This window comes from Taeniopygia guttata, chromosome 5 (genome assembly GCF_048771995.1).
Source record: "Taeniopygia guttata chromosome 5, bTaeGut7.mat, whole genome shotgun sequence".
Lineage (NCBI taxonomy): Eukaryota > Metazoa > Chordata > Aves > Passeriformes > Estrildidae > Taeniopygia > Taeniopygia guttata.
The window spans coordinates 30947786-30968799 of record NC_133030.1 but is presented as its reverse complement, the minus strand read 5'-3'; the positions used below and the strand labels follow the sequence as shown (position 1 = coordinate 30968799).

The window sequence follows — 21014 nt, the reverse complement described above, 5'->3', positions numbered from 1 at the left end:
GCATATATGTATGCTTATAGAAGAAATTATGACATTCTAGAAGAATTCAGTATGAATTCAATATGTACATTTCTGTAAGGACAGTAAGATATTTTTAAAAGTCTTGGGGAGGGCCAAAGGACATTTGCATTTATCAGTCAACCACACTTCAAAAGAGCTGGCATGGTATCCTCCGTAACAGCTGCAGATATAATGCTAATAATATTGTAAAATAAGGCTTTACATATCCAAACAGCAACTTTTTTTTTTTTTTAACTGCCCTTGATCTCTTATCACACCATATTTAGTAACAGCCACCACTGTAATCCTTCAATGTGACCTATATATTGAATTAGAAGGTGTTCCTAAGAGCTGTATTTTGGACAAGTCAAAAAATAAAGAAAGGAGAAAAACGTCCACCCAAACCCCTCTAGTCTGGAAAAGATGGGGTCCACAGAAAACTACTCTCCTAAATGTAAGTTGTAACTGGGTGACTGGTTAGATTTTGTCCACGAGAATACAGAGATAACAGTGACTTAAAATGGTCACACACTTAGTGTGGAGCCTGCAAACTATGTGCATGACTGCTGGTAGTTTCACTGAAGCAAGAAATTAAAGTGTGCTTGCAAGTTGGTGCTCCTAATAAAGTATATATTGATATTAGATTTTAAAACAATAATCCAAATCTATTTTCATTATGCAAAACGATTTGTTTTGTTGAACTGAATATACCCTCTATAACACCCAAGCACTACTCTGGAAGAATTTCAGTCTGGGAACTCTCTACAGTTTAGATTAAGAAAAAATAAGATTGCTTCTGTCATTTCTGTCCATCAGAACAGAGCCTCATTATCTAAGAAGGCTTGTAATATATTGTTATGCCAGATGTATTTTATTAGCATTGATTTATCTATAAAGGAAATGGCATTATGGCTATTTAAATATTATCCTTAACCTATTTACTGATCTTCTGAAGAAAGAGTATGGTATATCAGAATACAGATCTGTTGATTTTGAGGTTAGATATTGAGTTTGAGATGTCCTTCTTTTTACTGCTTGTGGTTCTTTTTATTTTTTCGTCCACAAATAAATCAGAGCAGCATTACAATATATTGAATGGAAACTGAGAGACAGTAATCCCAGAAGCACTCAGAACTTAATGGATTCGTAAGTTTTAAGTCTCCATTGGAACTTTCCATCTTGTTATTCCCTGCACCAGAAACCACAATTCTTTATAGTGGGGGAGAGCCCAAAGTTATTTGCAATAATGGTAAAAATTAGCAAATATTTTGTGAAATTACACCTGTGAAAGTACAAAAAGTAGGTTTTATTTTTATTTCAGACAAATGACAAAAGAGTAATAAAATAGTAAAATTTTATGATCCAGATTATGTACTGCCATTTGGACACCTAAGTATGAGAGCAATGGGTGCAATCGAGATCTTCAAAGGCTTGTGAGAGAAATGGGAAATGTGGTATGGGAAGAAAACAAAAATCTGTTTTCAGCATAAAGGCCACAGAGATAGATGAAGTGTTAGGTGGACATTTGATTAAATTAATTTTAAAACATTAAGAATAAACTTAAATAGCTTTATCCTTTGTTTCTGGTCACAGGGAGGCTTTTTCCAGTTTTTCTAACATGGCTTTTTGTAGGCCTGAAAATTTATGAGACTCTGGATACTGAACTGGTCAAAACAGACATTTTAGAATTCAGTAATATTTGAAGAAAATGCAGTTTTGAGGTAAGAGCGAACTATTTTTCTATAGAATTTTCTGAAACTATGTAAAATGAATGACAGTTGTTTCAAAGATACACGTAAATTTCAGAAGCAAGAAATAACATAAAGTACATCATGCACATTGTTCTGTAATTTGGTCTAAAGATCATCCAAACTCATGCAGTAGAAGTGCTGACTTTCATTCACACACACTCCCTCTAAAACCAACATCAGCTCTACATTTATAAACCAGGTTAACCACAGAAATAGTGAATTTATTTGTACCACTGTACTTGATGCCTGGAAATCAAAGTAAAGCTGTGTTCAGAAAGAAGCACTACATGTTAAAAAACCTTTCTTTACATAAAACCTTGTTTTTATTGGACATCAGCGAGTCAAAGGCAGATGGTTGATCTAATTTTAGTTAGGGACAGATACGACCCACCAGCAGCCAGGGTAATCAAGGGTAGCCAAGGTTATGGGCCCCAGGCAACAAATTTATTTTACCTCATATTCAGATTCCAGTGTCACAGTGTTCTGTTTTAATTTTTCTTTCAAAGCTGGATCAACCTGAAAGACAAATAAAAATACAGCAAAAATGTTTGCTTTTAAGAATATATTTTTTAAGAAATCTTAACCTCAAATAAACTGAATATTGGTACATGCAAACCCTGTTCTCCTCTAAAAGAGTTTATGTGCCATTTATTCCAATACCAGGATGATGATCACAGCACAAGAATCAGGCTGAAAAGAAACAGATCAACTGCCAAATTATTAAATTCCAAAGGAAAACACACTTTTAACTATAGCCCAGCACTAGCATTACCTTAGATACTTAAATCCGTACCTGTTAAGTTTAAAACTGTTATACTAAACAAAGCTTAGTATAAATAAATGAAACAAGCACAGGAAAGATAAAATTGGGACTCTGTAACATATTATACTTCTGAATGTTGAGTTCAGTGAATAGGTAGGTATACAATATATCCTGGTTTTTTAAAGTCTAAGCACGAGTTGAATTTCCCATTTTCTGGTGAACACACAGCTCTTTCCTAGTTTTGATCCTGTACTGACAGTGCTGGTGTTTCCTGCCACCTTTCAGAGATGCTTATTGAAAGAACAAATCTAAGAACAGACATGTCAATGAACCACAGCAGACACATTTAACGTTTTAACTTCTTCTGAGCCCAGAAGAAATGATGTTCATTCCTCCCTTTGCTAAATAACGTCTGTCTCCCACAGGTCTAAGAGCAGAAGCTAAGGGGGAAAAGATAATTAGCATTCTTCACACTTAGAGAAAGTATTCTACCTTCTTCTCAAACAGCCACATATGCAGTATTCAGACATAGTCTTTAGGCGATATAATTAAAATACCAAATAAATTCACCATGAGAGAACAATCTCATTTTTAGAGCTTAAAAACCAAAACAGATCCATAAGGAGACTGGTAACGTGTGTAATTCTACATCCCTCGTACGCTAGTCCAACTACAACTAATTCAGTGAAGAAAAGTTGTTACTACTAATTTGCTTCTTTTTGATCTAAATGAAAAGGGCTCAGTAACCCTCATCACAACCAACGTCAAACATCTACAAGTAGTCCAGAAAGCAAAAAGGAGGGCATACACGTAACAGAATTTGCCTGGCCAATGAGAAGATCCACCTTCAGATTCTCCCCTAACAAGGGTTCCTACTTCTCAAAGGTACTTAAAATACACATTTACTATGTGTATTGATGGGAATTGCTCTGAAGAATTTCCCTAGGCCATAATGTTTCTTTTGATTACAGGCACTGTCTGCTACTTAGCATGCAGCCTGTGAGACCTCAGTTCCTAAGGATGGATGCTCAGACAGGCAAGTCTAACACCATCTGTGCATGGCCAGAGGTTTGATTTTCCTACCTCATCAGCGATCTGGCCATAGAAACACACACATTTGCAGCCTCCAGATTCATTACACTTGGGACCTAAGCCAAAATCTCTAAAATGGTTGATGTTTGTACCGGATACAGCTCCCACCTTCTTAGTAATTAAAAAAAAAAAAAAAAAAAAAATTTAAAACAAGAGAGTGTCTCTGCACTGGCCCTCTACATCAAATAAAAAATGAAATGTTCCATCTCTGTCTTGGCATTCAAGGCCTCTGTAGAACTGCCCCTCCTTAAAGATGGATTGTGTCTCTCCTGTGACCACAACCTCCAACAACAGCCATGCTTTATTAGAAAAATGAACCCATCCATCACATGTGCAGAAATGCAAAGTCTTTGGGCAGCCAGACAGGCTTTGAAGCTTGCTTTCACAGAAAGAAGAGTGATCATGGACCTCATTCAGAACTAAATGCAAATGCTATTTGTTATGCTTTGTGTTCTCACAATACACATATGGACAAGGGGAAATAAAAGCTCCAGTAAGTAAGGCGGCAACAGTTTTATTTCACCTACATTTTCCCTTCATTTAATATTAAGGCAAAGTACCATGTTTGAAACATCATTTTTACTTAATTAAATACAGCCAGAATTTAACTTACAAAGACAGTTCAATATCCCATTATCAAGTTTTATTTTATCAATTTCTGGTGTGTTTGTTTAATGTGTGGTGTTTGAATGGCCACATTTGTGTAAGGCAAAGGCAAACAATCAGTTAAGCTACTGCTGCTCCTCCTTCCTTCCAGCCCTTTCTGTCTTCAGACTTTCTCCTGTCTTCATCCTGCTCTGCCTCCAGAAAGACAGCTAAAACTGAGACATAGCATTCCAATTTGATGCTGTAACTTTAATATTAACAGAAAGGCAGAAATTAAGGAGCCTAGTTGAAATTTCTTTTGAAAAAATACCCTGTAAATGCAAAATGAACAGAGAGTGCTGCTTCTTTGATAGCAGAAATTTTATCTGGCAAATTAACTTACCTAAAAAGACTAGTTAAACCCTGTTTTGAGGGCAAACTACATATACACCTTAAGTTCACTCCACAAAACTCACTCTTTTGCCCCAAGTTCCACAAAAAAAGTATTTCCTCTTCTCTTTATCTTTTTTGTCCCCTACATAAATACGTACTCACACAGAATAATTTAAACATACTTGAGCCTTCACCGTAATTCAGTCACCTGCACTTTCTAATGACTTGACTGCAAACCCTGGCTTTTCAGCTACCAAATGAGATAGGTGGGTTACAAATTGTTTTAGGAATCCATATAGGAGTTGAGAAAAAGTGTATTATAAAGTTTTGTTTCCACTGTGTTTGTACGATGCTGTGCTCTCTTTGAAACATCACAAGAACAACAACAAAAAAAAAAAAAAAAAAGAAAAAAAAGAAAAAAGAAAAATAAAAGAACAGAGAATAATGCTATTTTCAATCTGAAAAGGCAGTTAAATATCAATATGAGCCACAATCACAGATCATAAGGAGGGAACACTTCAAATGGGGGCAGAGCCAGGAAAGTGCCCATGCCAAAGCAGTAGCTCTGTTGTATTACACATCTGCCACAAGATCCAAATACAAACATACATTTTGCTTCCATGATGACTGCTATGCCAACACATACTGCCAAATGAGCTAGAAGTATTCAGCTATGCACTGGCAAATAGATCTTCAGCTAAATTATGGATACAAATCTGTATTAGTAAATATGATGATGGCAGCAGACAAAGCCCAAATACTGTAGCAGCCTGACAGTGTCCTCTCCACCACTATTTAGAAGGCAGGAAGGAACACAAAAGATATTCCTTTACACTAGAGGACTCTTCTTGTTCAGCAAAATCTCAGCTGCTCCTCTAAGATCCATTTAAATTCAGGGTTTATCTCTAAATGTAGAATTCAAAGATGTGTGCATGTATAATTACAGCATAACTTCACATTAAATTCTTACTGAAAGACTACTGAAATACTTGATACAAGTATTTAGACAACCTGCATGAGATGCTGTCTGCAAGGCTTTGAAACCTATACTATAAATACAATTTTTAAAGGCTTTACTTATTTTCTTTTTCTGGGGTGTTTTTTTTTTCCTTTTTAGCACTTGCAGCAAAAATGAATAAAACATTCTCCATATTTTGCATTATACAGGCTTATCTCATATTACATCAATTGAAAGGGCAGGGCAAATGCAATATAGAAATATCTCAGAAAAGGTTTAAGAATCCAGGTTTCAAATTAGAATTTTGTCCCATTTCACACTCCCACCATTCCTTCAGATTTACCCATACTTAACTTCAAAAGGTTCCCAAAGAAAAAGACTTTAAAAAGATTCTTAACAGCTGAAAGTAATAGAGGTTAAGCACAGAAACATTCTTAGAAATCTTAGTAGGCAGCTACTTGAGCCTGTAAGTAACTAGAAACTTTTGAAAAGAGGCTGACACTTCTCATTTTGAGGCTGACATTTCAGTTTTTCAATTAGAACCTGGGCAGCATTTCTAGGCGTTAAAAATGGTGCACCTTGAGGTGCAGACAAGAGGCATCATTACACAGCAAAGCAGGAATAACTGGTGCTTGCAGCCCCTGCCAAACCAGGGACTCCTGCAGTTCCCTGTGAAAAACATATACTCATCTCAGTGTTTGTGACACAAGTATTTTTGGTGCAGTTATAAACCTAAAAGCGCTGCTACTAAAAAAATTCTCTGCTAACAATTTTGTATTGATACTCATTGACTACAGTTCATTTTGGCTCAGAAACAAATAATATTGGTAGAGAGCAACTAAGAAATTTGTGAATGTCACTAACTTTAACTCCAGGATAAGGAAAGGACAGACCTTCTACAAGGGAACCCAAAGAATACCATCACTACCCCTTTTAAAGTTCAGAGGCATGGAACACCTCTCCATATGGAGACAGGCTAAGAACACTTGGTTTGCTCATTCTGGAGAAGAGAAGGCTTTGGGGAAACCTGATTGTGGCCTTTCAGTAAGGGGGGCTAACAAGAAAGACAGACAAACTTTTTAGCAAAGTGCGTAGCAACAAGAGAAGGGCTGGCAGTTTTAAAATAAAAGAGGGTAGATTTCAACCAGGTATAAGAAATAAGCTTTTTATAATGAGCATAGTGAGACACTGGCCCAGGTGGCCCAGAGAGGTGGTGAATGCCCCATCTCTGGGAACATTCAAGGTCAGGTTGGATGGGGCTCTGAGCAATCTGATCTAATTGAAAATCTCCCTGATCCTTGCAGGACTGTTGGACTAAAAGACCTTTGAATGTTTCTTCCAACCCAAATTATTATATGGTTCTGTTAAACACAAGAACACAAAACAGAATAGCAGTGTCACTCCTGTTGAGCATTCAGAGAGGACCACCAAGCTGACTCACATTCTCATTTTCAGGCTAACATCCCAGTGGTCCACAGAACACATATGCCTGGATCTGTAACTCAAACAGCCCATCTTCACAAGCAGTCTTTCTATGCTGTAAACATTACTGTTTATTTGTCCATGTACTATTTGTGGCTGTGGGCTTTAGAGCAAACCAAGATTTTAATATATTACATCTTCTAAAATGATGGGTTCAGTTACTACACAAGGAAACTGTCAGGAGACAGCCACATCATGAGAAGAGGATTGTGCTTTTAACAGCCTCCTCTCACATAAGTCAGTGCAGTACATTGTATACTTGTGTCCTGGCATGTATTGACCAAATATTTGTATGCCAAAGTTTTACGGAACTTTCCCTCTAGCAAGCATTTCCAGAAAAACAGTAGAAGATATTTCTGCCCTAAAACTAGCTTGTTATTTTTACTAAAACATGAGTTTCTGTTCCGACCCTGTCCTCCACAAAATAATATCCCACTGAAAAAGATTTCAGCTTTGGAAGTGGGAGAAGACAGTGGCATGAATTTAATGAACATGAATTAGGATTGAGATTTACATTTTTGCATCTGCCCCTCCCAGCATGAATTGATGGGACACAATTTTCCTGCAGCATCCACAGTACAGAGAGTCCACAAAATTACTGTTTATATGAAAATTTTCAATTTGTTCTCCCCACCCATTTTTTAAACTTAAAAGTAAACCATAATCACCAATTCTAGCTCTCCCACAGCGTATCTTCTTTGACAACATTTATCATATGCCTAACTCCTCTAAATGGAAAATCAGAAATCTTGAGTGGATCAGTCAGCTTTAATCTTCCTTGAGAAGACTCCCTTAAATTGCTACAGAAATCTATGTCATAAATATTCTAAGTTGTGGTTTATGAGCATAGTGAGAAGCAGTAGACAGGAGAGGATAAATCCCAGGACTCAGGAAATGCAGTGTAAACTACAGCCAAGCTGAGTGCTGTTCTACTTAAGAAATTAAAGGAACAAAGCTTGTAGAGGCTGTAAGGTACAACAAAGGTTGTACTTATGCCAAGCTCTTTGGCAGACAGTCTTAGGTAACAGAGAAGGGCAAGGCAAAACACACCATTTTTGTGCAACTTCATTCACAACAATCCTTCAACTACATAACTTAAATATTTAATACACAAAAAACATAAGGCTACCTTTTTCCCTGTGCAGCTGGTGAGGCACTGGAACACATTGCCAGGGAAGCTGTGGATGCCCCATCCCTGTAATTGCTTGAAGCCAGGTTGGATGGAGCTTTGAGCTCTGGTCTAGTGGTAGGGGGCTGAAAGTAGGTGATCTTTAAGGTCCCTTCCAACCCAAACAACACCATGACTCTGGAATTCTATACTGCATAGGATACGATCCAAGAATATGGACTGGATGGGAATACTCACAAACAGTGGGGAGACAGCTAAGATTAGATGTAAACCCTAGCTTTGTGTCCTTTGACTTTTTCCTGTGATCTGCATAGAATACAGACAGTTAAACAAAACAAAACAAAATTTCATCCAGCCTCTGACAGAAATCGATGCAGACATTTCCAAAGGAGCAATATAAATTGTTGTTACAGCAGCAGTTCCCAGAGTTACAGTAAATGGTGCACCAGTGATCTCTCAAAATCCAAACTTTGTACTTGCTACTAGATTGATCAAAAAAAGACCTACAATCCCAAACTCTGGACCAGACTTTTTATGTGATAATGTCACAGGAAATGCAATTAAAGGCTAATATGATGGCCAAACTGTCCCATACTTCAGCAAACATTTAAGCATATCTAGATTTCTCCCACATAAGGTCGACAAAACTAAAATGGACTCTAGAATTTTCAGTTCTGAGCAGGAAGTACTCATCATTTAATTAATTTTGGTATGCTTTCGCAGCCAGTTTGATTTTCAGTTGCACATTTATTTATGTGATTTATACCAAATTAGTGCTGTAAACCTTGGCTCTGAGTATGCTAACATAAATTTAATTTCACAGTAAAATTCAGTACAAAAAAATGTTCCTTTTGGTATAGAAAGAGGTGTAAATTTGTGATGCCAGTATTTAGGGAAAAAAACCCAGCCTTTTTCCCTCTAAGCAGAATATACTTATCAGCTAGAAGCAACCCCGAATGCAACTCCAGCATAGTCAATTTTTTTTGGTGATATTTTTTGAAGATGCCTTTTTAATGGTTATGTACCTACTATGCAAGTTCAAGCTGGAAAACTAGCATAAATGTAGTTTATAGGGTTTTTTTTCCCCCTTATGGCTTCCTTAGTCATATCCTAACTTTGCACAGAATCAGCCTCTTTGAGGCAGCTCTGAAAAACACGAAGGTCACTTAAGTTTCTGTTCAAAGCACGTAACTTCAAGAGAGAAATAGTGAATTGGCAGCTGAAGGCAGCATGGAAGCAGTCCGTGCTCATCTCCTCTGGATCTTTTCAGTGCTGTCCTAGCAGACAGAAGAGGATTGGAGAGGGTGTCCTCGTTAGTTCTGTACATCAGCAGGAACACCTGTATCCAGTTGCTCACTGGCTGTTCAATTAGGCTCCCCTAAACAGTTCCTGGCAGCAGCCCACTTGAACCAGAGTGAAACCAAAGGCACCAAAGGTACAATATCCAAACCACTATTTTTCGCTTGGTGTGTCAGTTCAGAAACACAAAGGAATTAATATAATGGGAAAAGTCTATTTCATAGGAGACTAAACCTTCAATAAAAGCACTGAAGCTTCAATAACATAATACCAAAAATTGCTCAAAAAAACCCAGCTCCCAAAGAACTCCAAAGAATCAACCTTCTCACGTAGGAACAGAGATAGCCTGATCCTTCAAACATAATATAAACACATAACACAGTTAAAGCAATGCACAAGTACACTAAGAGATTAGGAATGCTTTCCCTAATTAAAGTTAAACATCTATAAATACATTTGCATTTTTTTTCTTCTCTAACTGTGTAAGTTGGTGCCTAAGTCCTATCTTGAACTATGTGAAAATATGCTTGCTACCTCCATACAAACAACTCCAGTTCCCAGAAACCAACAGCAAGAAAATATACATTAATTTTTTTTCTCACTGAAAATAGACAACAATATAAAACAAAACCAAAGTCTGCAGTTTTTAACCCTAAAAATTGTTTGAATTATGTTTTAAAACATCATTTTAATTTACAGTACTTATCTGGTTTTTTACAGAAATTTATTGAGTAATGAAACAAATTTTGACTTTTTAATGTCTCTTTGAACAGAAACTATTTTTAGAATCCAGTGTGAACTTATCAAAATTGTTTTCAGTGCTCTGAAAATGCATTTCTACAAATAAATTACCACTAAATTCTAATAACTGTCATCTTAAAATCTGCATGTGTTGAAGAAATTAACACTTATTCTACAGTTCCCATTGCATTTAAGGGAAAATACTTTCCATACTGACAACTAGTGAAGTTTTATAGTAAGAAGAAAAATCATATTCTAATACCTTGTACTTAGAAAAAGCTTGTACTTTCCCAAATCATTTTACTTTAAATTACTAGTCTTTGCAACACACTTGTACATCACACACTATTTTTTTAAAGGATATTTTGCCACTATTTTTAATAAATAACATGTTGGCCTGTCAAAGGATCAGGCGTTCTAATGGGTATTTTAGAGAAAGTTACAATGGTAAAATCTGGTGTAATTAAGTTTAAAACATGAATAGCAAAGGGTTTTCCTTTTAAAGGCTTAACATAGAACATGAACAAAACAATTCTACTAAAATCAGCAGGAATTATGAATGCAAAGTATTTTAATTCATACATTTTATTAATAAGACAAGTCATCTCTCTTCTCTAAGCAGTATCCAAAAAGCCTGTATTCCTCCAACTTCTCTGTAATGGAGTTTGGGCTCTGCTTGTTTAGATTGCCATATAGCTGAAGTTTGCAACAGCACCATTTGGCTTCAAGCCTCAAAACACAAAGGAGAAGAAAGGGAAGGTCCATTTAGACAGAAATTGCACTTAAAATGGAAACATGCCTGGGCAAAAGGTTTTCAACATTTCCTTTGTAAAAATGGTAGTGATCTAGAAGTCCAGAAAATCTTAGGGACTGGGATCTGCTGACATCATAGCTACTGGCTTCTCAAGATGAGCCTGGAAAGCTAGATGTTTTCTGGTGCTTGAGGGAAAAACAGCTGGATACTAAATTATGTTTTGGCTAAAAACTGCCTGAAGCTAAGTTACACACTTGTAATCACTTCAATTGCAAGGCAAAAATACCAGTAATTAATATTGGCAATGTGGCAGGATTTAAATAAAACAAACAGAATTCTTGGTAGTATAAAAATGTAAATATCTAAAAGCTATCAACTTTTTATGTATTGAAATTACTTCCACTTGCAATGGCATCAGAATTAGTTTCTCCATTTAATAACCTTCTCTTCATCTGAATCTAATCTTGACAACAGAACCACCATCAAGTAAAAAATGGAAAAATTGCTTCTGTTTAAAACAAAGAACTCTTAATACTTTCAGTGTATATTGCAATTCATCAATGAAAGGCTCAATAATGCAAGGTAATATCTTAACTCCAAGTCATCCTATAGTGCTGTAAGCTGTCTGTGGTGACAATAAGCACCTGGTCTAGCCAGATCCAATCACTGGAAACCATTCAAAAGTATACACACAGTGTCAGCGTCAGAATGTGGCAACAAAAATTATACTGAATCCCAGAGTTAACTCTGCTTTTGCCTTTTACAGAAACATGGTGGTTTATATACTAAACTGAAAGGATGTCTGAAAAACGAAACACACATCTCTGTCTGGTATCATAGCAGATTCAGTAGACAGCTCTCTACAGACAATATAGAGAAGTCATTTGAGCTCAAGTAAAACGGATTAGCTTTTGCTGAAATCAATGCAAAAACGTGAACTGAACACTAGCAGCTGAACCTCAAAATCTTCAAGAATAGCATGCATAAAGAGCTCATTTCCACACAATGCTTCCGGACTGGACTGAACTGAGAGAGAAAACATCTGAACATCTGGTACCACCACAATACTGGGTATGACAAGTTCTTGCTACCCATTTCATTTTTGTGACACATGGGAGGACTGAAATTACTACCTTGAATAGTTCTGAAACGTGATTGAAAAATGTAACAAGTTCCAAATTTCACCTGCAAATAGAAACAAAGGGTAGAAACTGTAAGGGTACCTGTTTAGCTATCAACAAGGAGCCAATCTGCCTGACTAAATATACAATTCTAAACTCCTCCCACTAAGCAGGCCATGCCTCAAAGCAAGGTCTGCTTTAATTTAGTAAAATGTGCTTCATGATATAAAGGTGACTGACTGACAAAGACCTTTTTTCCTCACCTATAAGCAATCCTAAATGTATGTCTCTCACATTCTCTATAGCACCAAACATTTCAGTGTATTATTTTCTTAACTTTTGGAGGACCTAGGGCCAAGCTCAGTAATACATTCAGTCTTTGAAAATCAACTAAATCTACTTATACAAGGAAATTAGCCAGTTTATCATTAAACTTGTGACCCAGGCCAACCTGACCTGCTTAAGGAAAATTGAAAGAAGAAAACAATAATCACCAACATCAATTCCGCGCCATGCTGCACTTGTGTAATTAGCTTACTGAAACTAATTAAACACAGGAAGATGTAGCTATAAATAAATAAATGCTAAAATGCTAGATGAGAAGACTTGATTATTATGCCATGTTCAGTGACAGATGCTAAAATGATTCTACATTCCTTGGTTGACAGGTTTACAAAGGATACCTTTCCCATCCAAAATATTCCACCAAACACCAAATGAAGATATTCTGATTTTGTTCACACTTAAATCAAGCAGGAGGCTTTTAAGACAACCTCCTATGGAATCAGATTCTCCAGAATACAGGAATGCCTCAGGCACAAACAACAGATTAAATAAGAGTTCCTCTACCTTCAAGACATCAGTTAGTTTGCCAATGAAGCTCCAACAAAAGAGTATCTAGGGCAGGCATCATCTCACCTATTTTTATTCATCTACACTTTTGACTTGAAGCATAAAGTCTCTACTTAGGCTCTTCCTCCAGTCAGCTGTACATGGGCATTCCTTGAGAGACTAAGTCCCACTTAAAGATATATACAAAACCATAAATTGTCTGCACTTTGAAGTTAGGTAGAGGTTTATCTCACCTGTTGTTCACAAATAAAATATAACCATATTCATACACTAAGGAAGTTAATTGTCTCACTGCAATGGGGTAATAATTAAAATCTCAAGTTCAATCTCTCTATTTTTCAATCCATCAAAAGAGGACAACATATTTCCAAGTATCTACTTTAAAACTGAATGAAACCTATGTTGAGGTATTTCCTCTCAAACCTCCTTTATGGACTACCTGGATAGCTATCTCAAACTAGGCATTTCACTTAAGACAATGGAAAAATGAGCAAGATGAAACCCTGACATAGTGCACAGCACCACAAACATACATTTAGATTTAGCTGAGCAGATACTGAAATTTCACTTCCCTATCTTTAATAATACAAAGAATCCATTTAGAGTCTTTTGAGAATTAACAGCGGTAATTTAAATTGACCTTAACATTGGAAGGAGGTGTTTGCACACCAGGAAGCCTAGAGGATGAGTCTTAATCCATCTAAATCCATTTGGAATAAAATAAAGCAGAAAGCCTGCAGAACACACAAGTTAATTGAGTGCATGGGACAATCTGGGGACAATCTGGGCTGGTAGCAGTAAAGTCCATTAATTGTTATTAGAACACTGTGGACTTTGCCAGACCAGTCCAATCACAGTGACTTGTCCTATCTACATTACTCCTTGAAATGGTGAAGTCCATCAAGTTTTGGTCAGACTGAGGATCTTGGCGAACACCAAGGTGTAATAGGATTTCAAACACAGATGCTTATCCACTAAGAATTACAGTAAGTATATCTTGCAGTTTTCAGTCAATAGAAAAGTTTGTGGAAGAAAATTAAAACCACACCTTTTCATCTTGCTATTTATTTCAGGTAAATTCTTCGTATCTTTGGTAGTCTTTCAAATAGAGCAAATACTGCTTTTTTACACAGAAGCAGGTCCTCAAATAAGATAAACAAGTCAGCTTGCAGTAACCAGAGTCATCTAGTAGCTCGCAGTATGTGTCATGATGGAGAAGATCCATTGGCATTCCACAAATTTAAGTAAAAATAAATCATATGATCTGTGTAATTTTAAACACTATAGACATATTCAGAGGTTTAAGTGATTTTGTTTTAGAATTTTCATCTCATACGAAACATATTATTTAAACAAAAAAATGATGCGACATATAGAAACGTGACATTATTCATAAACTATACTAACTTATACACTAAACATTAAAATTACATTTTATTCTGAAATGCTTCTTTTTTTCTAAAATAAACAAACTGAAGAAACAAACCAAACGTCTCCTGGGGCACAGAAATCCTGTCCAGATGGACTTTATATGCAAGTAAAATGGAAGCAATAACCAACAGACAATTTCTACTGCACTACTTCAGGACATGCCCATATGTGCAGCTCCCATAGACATACCTGAGGCACTTTATGGAAGGACAGCAATAGGAATGTGCCAGCCAGCAACAAGGCACAGCCTTGTTTGGTCACTTGCAGATGTATTCCCTTTTTGGGTGGATGCTGAACCTCATTTAAACACTGTGCTGCTGCAGTTGCAACCATATGGACTCAACAGTGTGAAACTCATTGCAGTACGTGTGTGAACAGAGCAATGTTTTGACAGCAACAAAAAAGCATTCTAACAGGCAGATACCACCTCTTAACAATAAACTTCTAACAATGAGAAAATGCTGGACTGATTTCCTCCACTTTTCTGAGGCAAATGTCAGATGCGTTCTTGCTGCACATAAAGTCTCATGGAAACTCGTCATTTCTCTGCTCCTATTTCTTCCTAGCTATTTCATCCTGACCCAAAGCACTTGAAGTAATGGATCTCACCCGAGGAAATTTTTTAATACTCATATGAATTTAAATAATTCCTTTTATTTGAATTAATTAACTTTTCTATTTCCTATGTAAAGTAGAGCAGCATTAATTACCTATATTCTACAGACTAAGAAAGTGAGATAGACAGAGAGGAGCTCTGTGGTGCAGGAGGTAGCTTAAAGAGAGAATCTGAAAAAGATGGATATAAAATTCCAGTGAGATCAGTGGGTGTTATTTAAATCACAGGCTGCTGTGGGTCTCCTGACACCCATACATGAGATAAAAGACACAATGTTAAAGAACAGCACTAGGGACCAACTAGCAATATTCTAAACCTGTAATACTGAGTATAACCAACCAGACAGTCAGTGTGCTTACACCACTGTCAAGCCCCAGTATGAGAATTGCTCTAAACCAGAAAAGTCAGAGTGCCGTAAGTGATCATGTTAACTTTCTTTTCTCTTTCACTTTTCAAAGGACAGAATAATCTTCTACACACATGTGCTCTTTTTCTCAATTCAAGTCCGGGATTGCAAAATGAAAGCTACATTATTTCTTGAACTAGTACCTTAAGACAAAGCAAATATGCAATAAATGAAGATTCACAATGACAACACTAACACTCTACAGGTGCCAATAAGCATCACCTCATGGGTAGCTACATGCCAGTCAATTGGTTAAAAACACTAGCTAAGAAATTTTAAAGGCAATCCTCAGTCTGCATAAAGCAGGCTTTACACTCCTAGAGCGCTTACCGAGTATGCTTCCCACCACCACCACCATTCCTTTAATACCCTTTCTGGGTTTGCAGGCTTATTGCTCATAGTGAATGGTGAAAGAACATGTCAGGAACTTCATTTTCATCTGGATTTTACCTCCTGGAATGCAATGCAACAGTCATACATATTTAAATGCACAACAACAGATTTGAGGGGAAAACTCATAGAGGAGAAATTGAAATTTTATAATTTTGACTTTTTACTGCCTATACTTTCTACCTCATTAAGACAGAAAACATTAGTATTTCTCAGAATTCTACTTTTGGAGTAGAATTTTGCACTTTGCACAGGACAAAGAAAAAGTGAGCAGGATCTTCATAGCTTGTAAAGAGATAAGCAAGTAACACTGTTGTACATAACCCACAGCAGGAAATATGTGCAGACTTCAAAGGTTAATCAGTGTTTTGTTTCCTAACAAATTGACATATAGCTTCCAACCTTCTTAGAAGTGCTTCTGCTGCACATTACCCTGGAAGAACTCATTCAGTCCTATCCCACCCAAAAGTCTGAGAACCTGCCTTGCAATGATACTTCTTCAAAAGAGTCAGTTTGGAGCTTAAAAACTCTCTTCCTCTAAAAGGTTTGCTGATGGGAGGAAAGCATAAACTTTCCCAGGTAGTTAATATATTACTTCCCTTCAATTCTCTTCAGTAGCTATTAGCCAGCAGGACAGATCACACTCCATGTTCCAAGATTCTTATATCCAAAACTAAATCTGAATCAGAAACACCTGGAATGGCAACAATGGGTGCAGAGTATATAAAAATAATTGATTGTTATACAGTAGAAAAAACATTTTCTGTATATTTAATAGAAATTACATTTTCAGTAAAAAAAAAAAATTAAATAAAATATCTCCAATTACATACACAAGAAGAAAGACAAAGAAAAAGCCTTGTCTTCCATTTATGAATAAAGGCATCTGGAACAATGCCCGTACATACCTACTAATTTCTTCTCTTGTTAATTCCACATGGTTTTCCCATAAGCATACCTGATTTTCTGTAACAAATTTTGATTTGCATAAATTCTTCCCAGAAAGTGAACAATTACCTAACCTAATGATTTCTCCATTAATGGACATTTTGGCAACAACGGATAATGGAGAAATCCTCAATTAGTTTCAGGAGAATTCTGAGTAGCATAAATAAACATTACATCAGTAAGAGCCTCAGCAAGCCTCCTTTAAATGCAGGATATTCATTGTGCTGAGGGAATATGACTGATCTAGGTATCCTGAGAAGATGAAAGTGCAGCCAAATTGGTTTTTTGCTTTTCGAGAGATGGCCATATCTGAGACCCTGATATTCAAAGATGAACTAAATGGATGAACTCTCTGCTCTTTATATACTAACAGCCCCTCTTCAGCTGCAGCTCTACCCTCTTGTCTCTCTGTCCTATGCACTGGCTGAGCTGTAGTCCAAGATCCCAACACACAACCCAAACGAACAAGAGGACACAATTCCTTTCTCAGCCCCACTCCACCTACAGCTCTAGGCTCTGTCTCCCTCCCAACCCTAATGCTACCCCAGCCCAATGCACCTCAACCAAACCATACTCCCTCAAAGGTCCAAACCACCATTTTCTCTTGAATTTTAATACTTTTATCTGGGATTGTTATTCAAAAGTCAGTTTGACATCAATAACATAGTCTTTATTACTAATGCAGCTTTTTTCATTAAGCCACAAAAATCCAAAGTGGAAGCTAGCCCCTCAGTCACTGAAACACAGACTACAGAGCAGCAGCTCTACTGCAGTGCTGCCTTTGAATATCACTGGCGAGTGAGAAGTTGCTTACTAACGTGGTTTCCCTCTAAGCATAGTGTGAAGTTAAGAGTGAAAAAGGAAAAGAACAGGTACTTTTGAAAGCAAAGGATCCTCATTTGGCATTTGAAATGTATTAGAGATTTACCACAAAAGGATTGTTTAAGTCTTGTCGTCTTAGCAGTTGAATTAGCAAGAAAACATTCAGGAATCACGCTTACAAAAGGTGACATACTGGAGTTTGCACATTCTTGAAATATAATCAAAAAAGACAGGCATTTGGGTGTTACAAATCCTAACCTGCTTTTGGATTTGTGCAACCTCCATTTTTTAGCAGTAAAATGTAAATAATAATCCTACTTTTTATGACAGTAAGACTATGAAGCTTAATTCATTTAAATTCTGTGAAAGTCTTCTGAGCTCCTTGTATTGAAACTGTTATTTAATTAAATATTTTTATTATTCTGACAGAGAAGCTGTAACAAAAAAAAAATCTTATTTCTTTTATTGCTTATTGCATTTTGCATGTAACTGTCCAACCCCCCAATAAGAGCACCAGTCCATCTGTCCCTGTTCTGATAAGGATTTACAATACTCCAACTGTGTTATAAGAGAAAAGCATCAGGATTTTAACAGCACTTTTAAATTACTCATATTAATGTTCTTTTCCTGAGTTCCATGTACATTTTAAACTAGATTTTTTATCCTTTAAAATAATACATTCAAGTCTCCTTTGCTGTCTTATTTAGTGAATTAGAATGGCTTTCAACTCTGTTTTTATAGACATAGAAACAGAAATGAATGAAACACATTGCTTTGATTTGTCCATTTACAAACAAGCCCAAAGTCGGTGTTGCTAGTTCTGAGCCCATACTGCACTGTTTCTTACTTCAATGTCATCTACTTTTGAATAAAACTGCAAGGAAAATAAAAAGAAAACACAAAAGAGATGCTTAAGAATTAAATAATACTGGTTAGAGCATAAACCAGAAGTCCTCTTTTAGCTTTTCAGAGTTTAAGAACTCCAGGTTGAAGTAGCTTCCACTCAGAGCTTTCATGTATTACTGACTAATTCAGTAATGCTTCCCTTGATTATAAATGCTGGAACAAAGAGTCACATAGACCAGAATTAGCACAACTATTAACAGTGGCTTTCCCATGGTTGCTGTCACACTGAGCATGAATCTGACCCAAAAACTAACAGAAACACAACAGGCAAATTTTTGCCCCATTGTGATCCCCATTGGTTGGAGAAAAACTTAAAAGGCTCCAACTGGTCCTAAAAGGCTAGAAATGATAGAGAAAAAGCTACCCAGGAGACAGCACTAGAGAAAAGATTTGTAAGATTACTCTCCCTGGTCTACAGGTTCTGTCCCATAGAGTTCTGAGCAGGAGTGGGCCACACGGTGCATGGAAGGCCATAGCCAGGTATGCAACACAGAGAACAACCAGGAATGATTCAAGTAATCTACATGATCTACAAATGCCTAAGGTGAAACAAAGGGTTTTTTCCTCCAAACTCTCAACAGCTCAGGATCTCAAAGATTTCACCACAGTAGAAAGCCACAGTATCCAGAGCCCTGCACAACTTTTTTTTCTGTTAAGTTGCATAGAGTCTTTAAAACAGCTTTGCACAACCTGCAAGTCAGCAACTCTGACACCAGAAAGTCTCTCTGCATTGCAATAGCAGACCTGTGTATTACCAAACCAGAGAAAGCAAGCCAATACTACTTTCTGTAAACTGACACACTCCTTTCACATCATTTCATATGCAATTTGGAACTAATGTTACACTTGGAGGGGTAAGTAGCACTAGTAAACACGCTATTTCTCTCAGAAATAAAGTTTTCATTTAAAAAAAGGCTTCTTATATACAGGATATTCTGACACAGTGGGTAGAAACTAGCTCCTGTTTCCTTCACAAGGATTAAAGAACGGGATGCAGCACAATGTCAAAGATACCTGCTTGTCTCGGTCAATGCACAGCCAAGCCCCGGAAAATATCTAACATTATATGCTCTCTGCCAAGAATTGTTTGAAACCCAAACCTTTTAAAACATCAGTTTTCTTAGTCTAAGTTGGATACAGTACCCTTGTAATAACCTCCTTCTAGACATGCTGCACTTCCTTCTCAGGATTCAGAATTGCAATTTACAATCAACCAAAGGAACAAAATGTTTCTATTATTTATGTTGATGTTTTTCACACATAGCAAAGGATTCATCATGTTGGCCCCTTTATCGTCACCTACTTTGCTTGCTGCCTGTAAGACTCAGATGTAGCTCAGGGCCAAGCAGTGAAAGACAAATCCTCTACACCAAGTTTGCTTGTCCTATCAATTCTTTAGAAAGCCACATGTAGGCATAAGGAAATGAAAAGCAAAGAAAATAATTTAAACTACCTTGCCATGTAGCTTGTGAACATCGTATCTTATCTGAGCAAATTCACGGAGTCCAAAAGATCCTCCAATGAGATAGAGCTGAAAACAGAATGAAAACAGATGTATTAGACTGTTATGGAAAAGAACACTTGTGCATACTGATGCCATTCATTTACCAAGGGACTATACAATTTTTCCAACAGGAGCTGAAGAAAAGAATACTTTAGAAAAGAAGTACAGGTGCCTTCTTCCACTCTCTGAGCCTGGATTTCACACATTTCCTCCTTCATACAAAGACAGCTGCTACATGACTCAGACTCTCCAGGGACTTCCTCTCCTCTTACCCCTTCTTTGCCCTCCCCATGTGGTTTCCTGACATAACAGCAGCAAAGGAACCTTTACCTCACTGCCACAGGTTTTAGTCTCATAAATTTTCAAACTCTATGGGGAAGTAACAATGCCACGCTGACTTACTCTGATGTCTGTGGGTAACAGATCTAATTAAGCTTCTGAACAGACCATGACTGTAGCTATAGTTCAATAACATATTATCACCCAGGCTAAGAAATCACATCCAGCACACCTATCCTTTTATTACCCCTTAGTTATCCTGCAATTTCCTCCATGCCTGTGACGCTTAAGAGAGAAATGGGAGGGCTTCATACACACATAAGAAATCACTATATTATTCTTATGACAGAGTGATATGACAAAACTCTGTATGTATTACTGCCATTAGAAATGGATAGACTATCCAAAGATCAGGATAGACTATCCAAAGATCAAGTATTCTTTAAAAAGAGAAGTGACTTGAAAATTAGGTTAGAAAACTAACTACTTTGTGTAAGAGTCAGGTCCCTTGCTACTGCTCTGACCTCACAGCGTCTGCTGTTCTCTGTTAATGCAGATGCATAGGAGGCCAAAAGACTTCACATCTAGAGACACACATCTAAGGAAGGTGGAAGCACAAGGAAGCTCTATGGACCTCAGCAAAGGTAGGAAAAAAATCCAAACAAAACCCACCACCACCACCCTCTTTCATTGTGCAACTTTGCTATTACAGTCCTTCATTACAGGCTGTTGCTGAACTGCTGTTTTCTACACACTGCTGGCTGATTTCTTACTACATATTAGGTTTGCAGC

General features: G+C 37.0%; 1 protein-coding gene across 2 annotated transcripts in view; it reads right to left on the bottom strand.

Moving 5' to 3' along the window:
* COX16 (cytochrome c oxidase assembly factor COX16) overlaps positions 1 to 21014 on the bottom strand; it is a 48549-nt gene that overhangs the window by 16628 nt on the left and 10907 nt on the right. Inside the window, exons 2-3 of one of the 2 annotated variants that reach the window (XM_012574275.5) lie at positions 19893 to 19970; positions 2205 to 2267 (exon numbers count right to left, since the gene is read on the bottom strand). In XM_012574275.5, the coding sequence (XP_012429729.1) occupies positions 2205 to 2267; positions 19893 to 19970 (141 nt within the window). The remainder of the gene's footprint in view (positions 1 to 2204; positions 2268 to 19892; positions 19971 to 21014) is intronic. The other variant, XM_072930075.1, reaches the window with a different exon arrangement.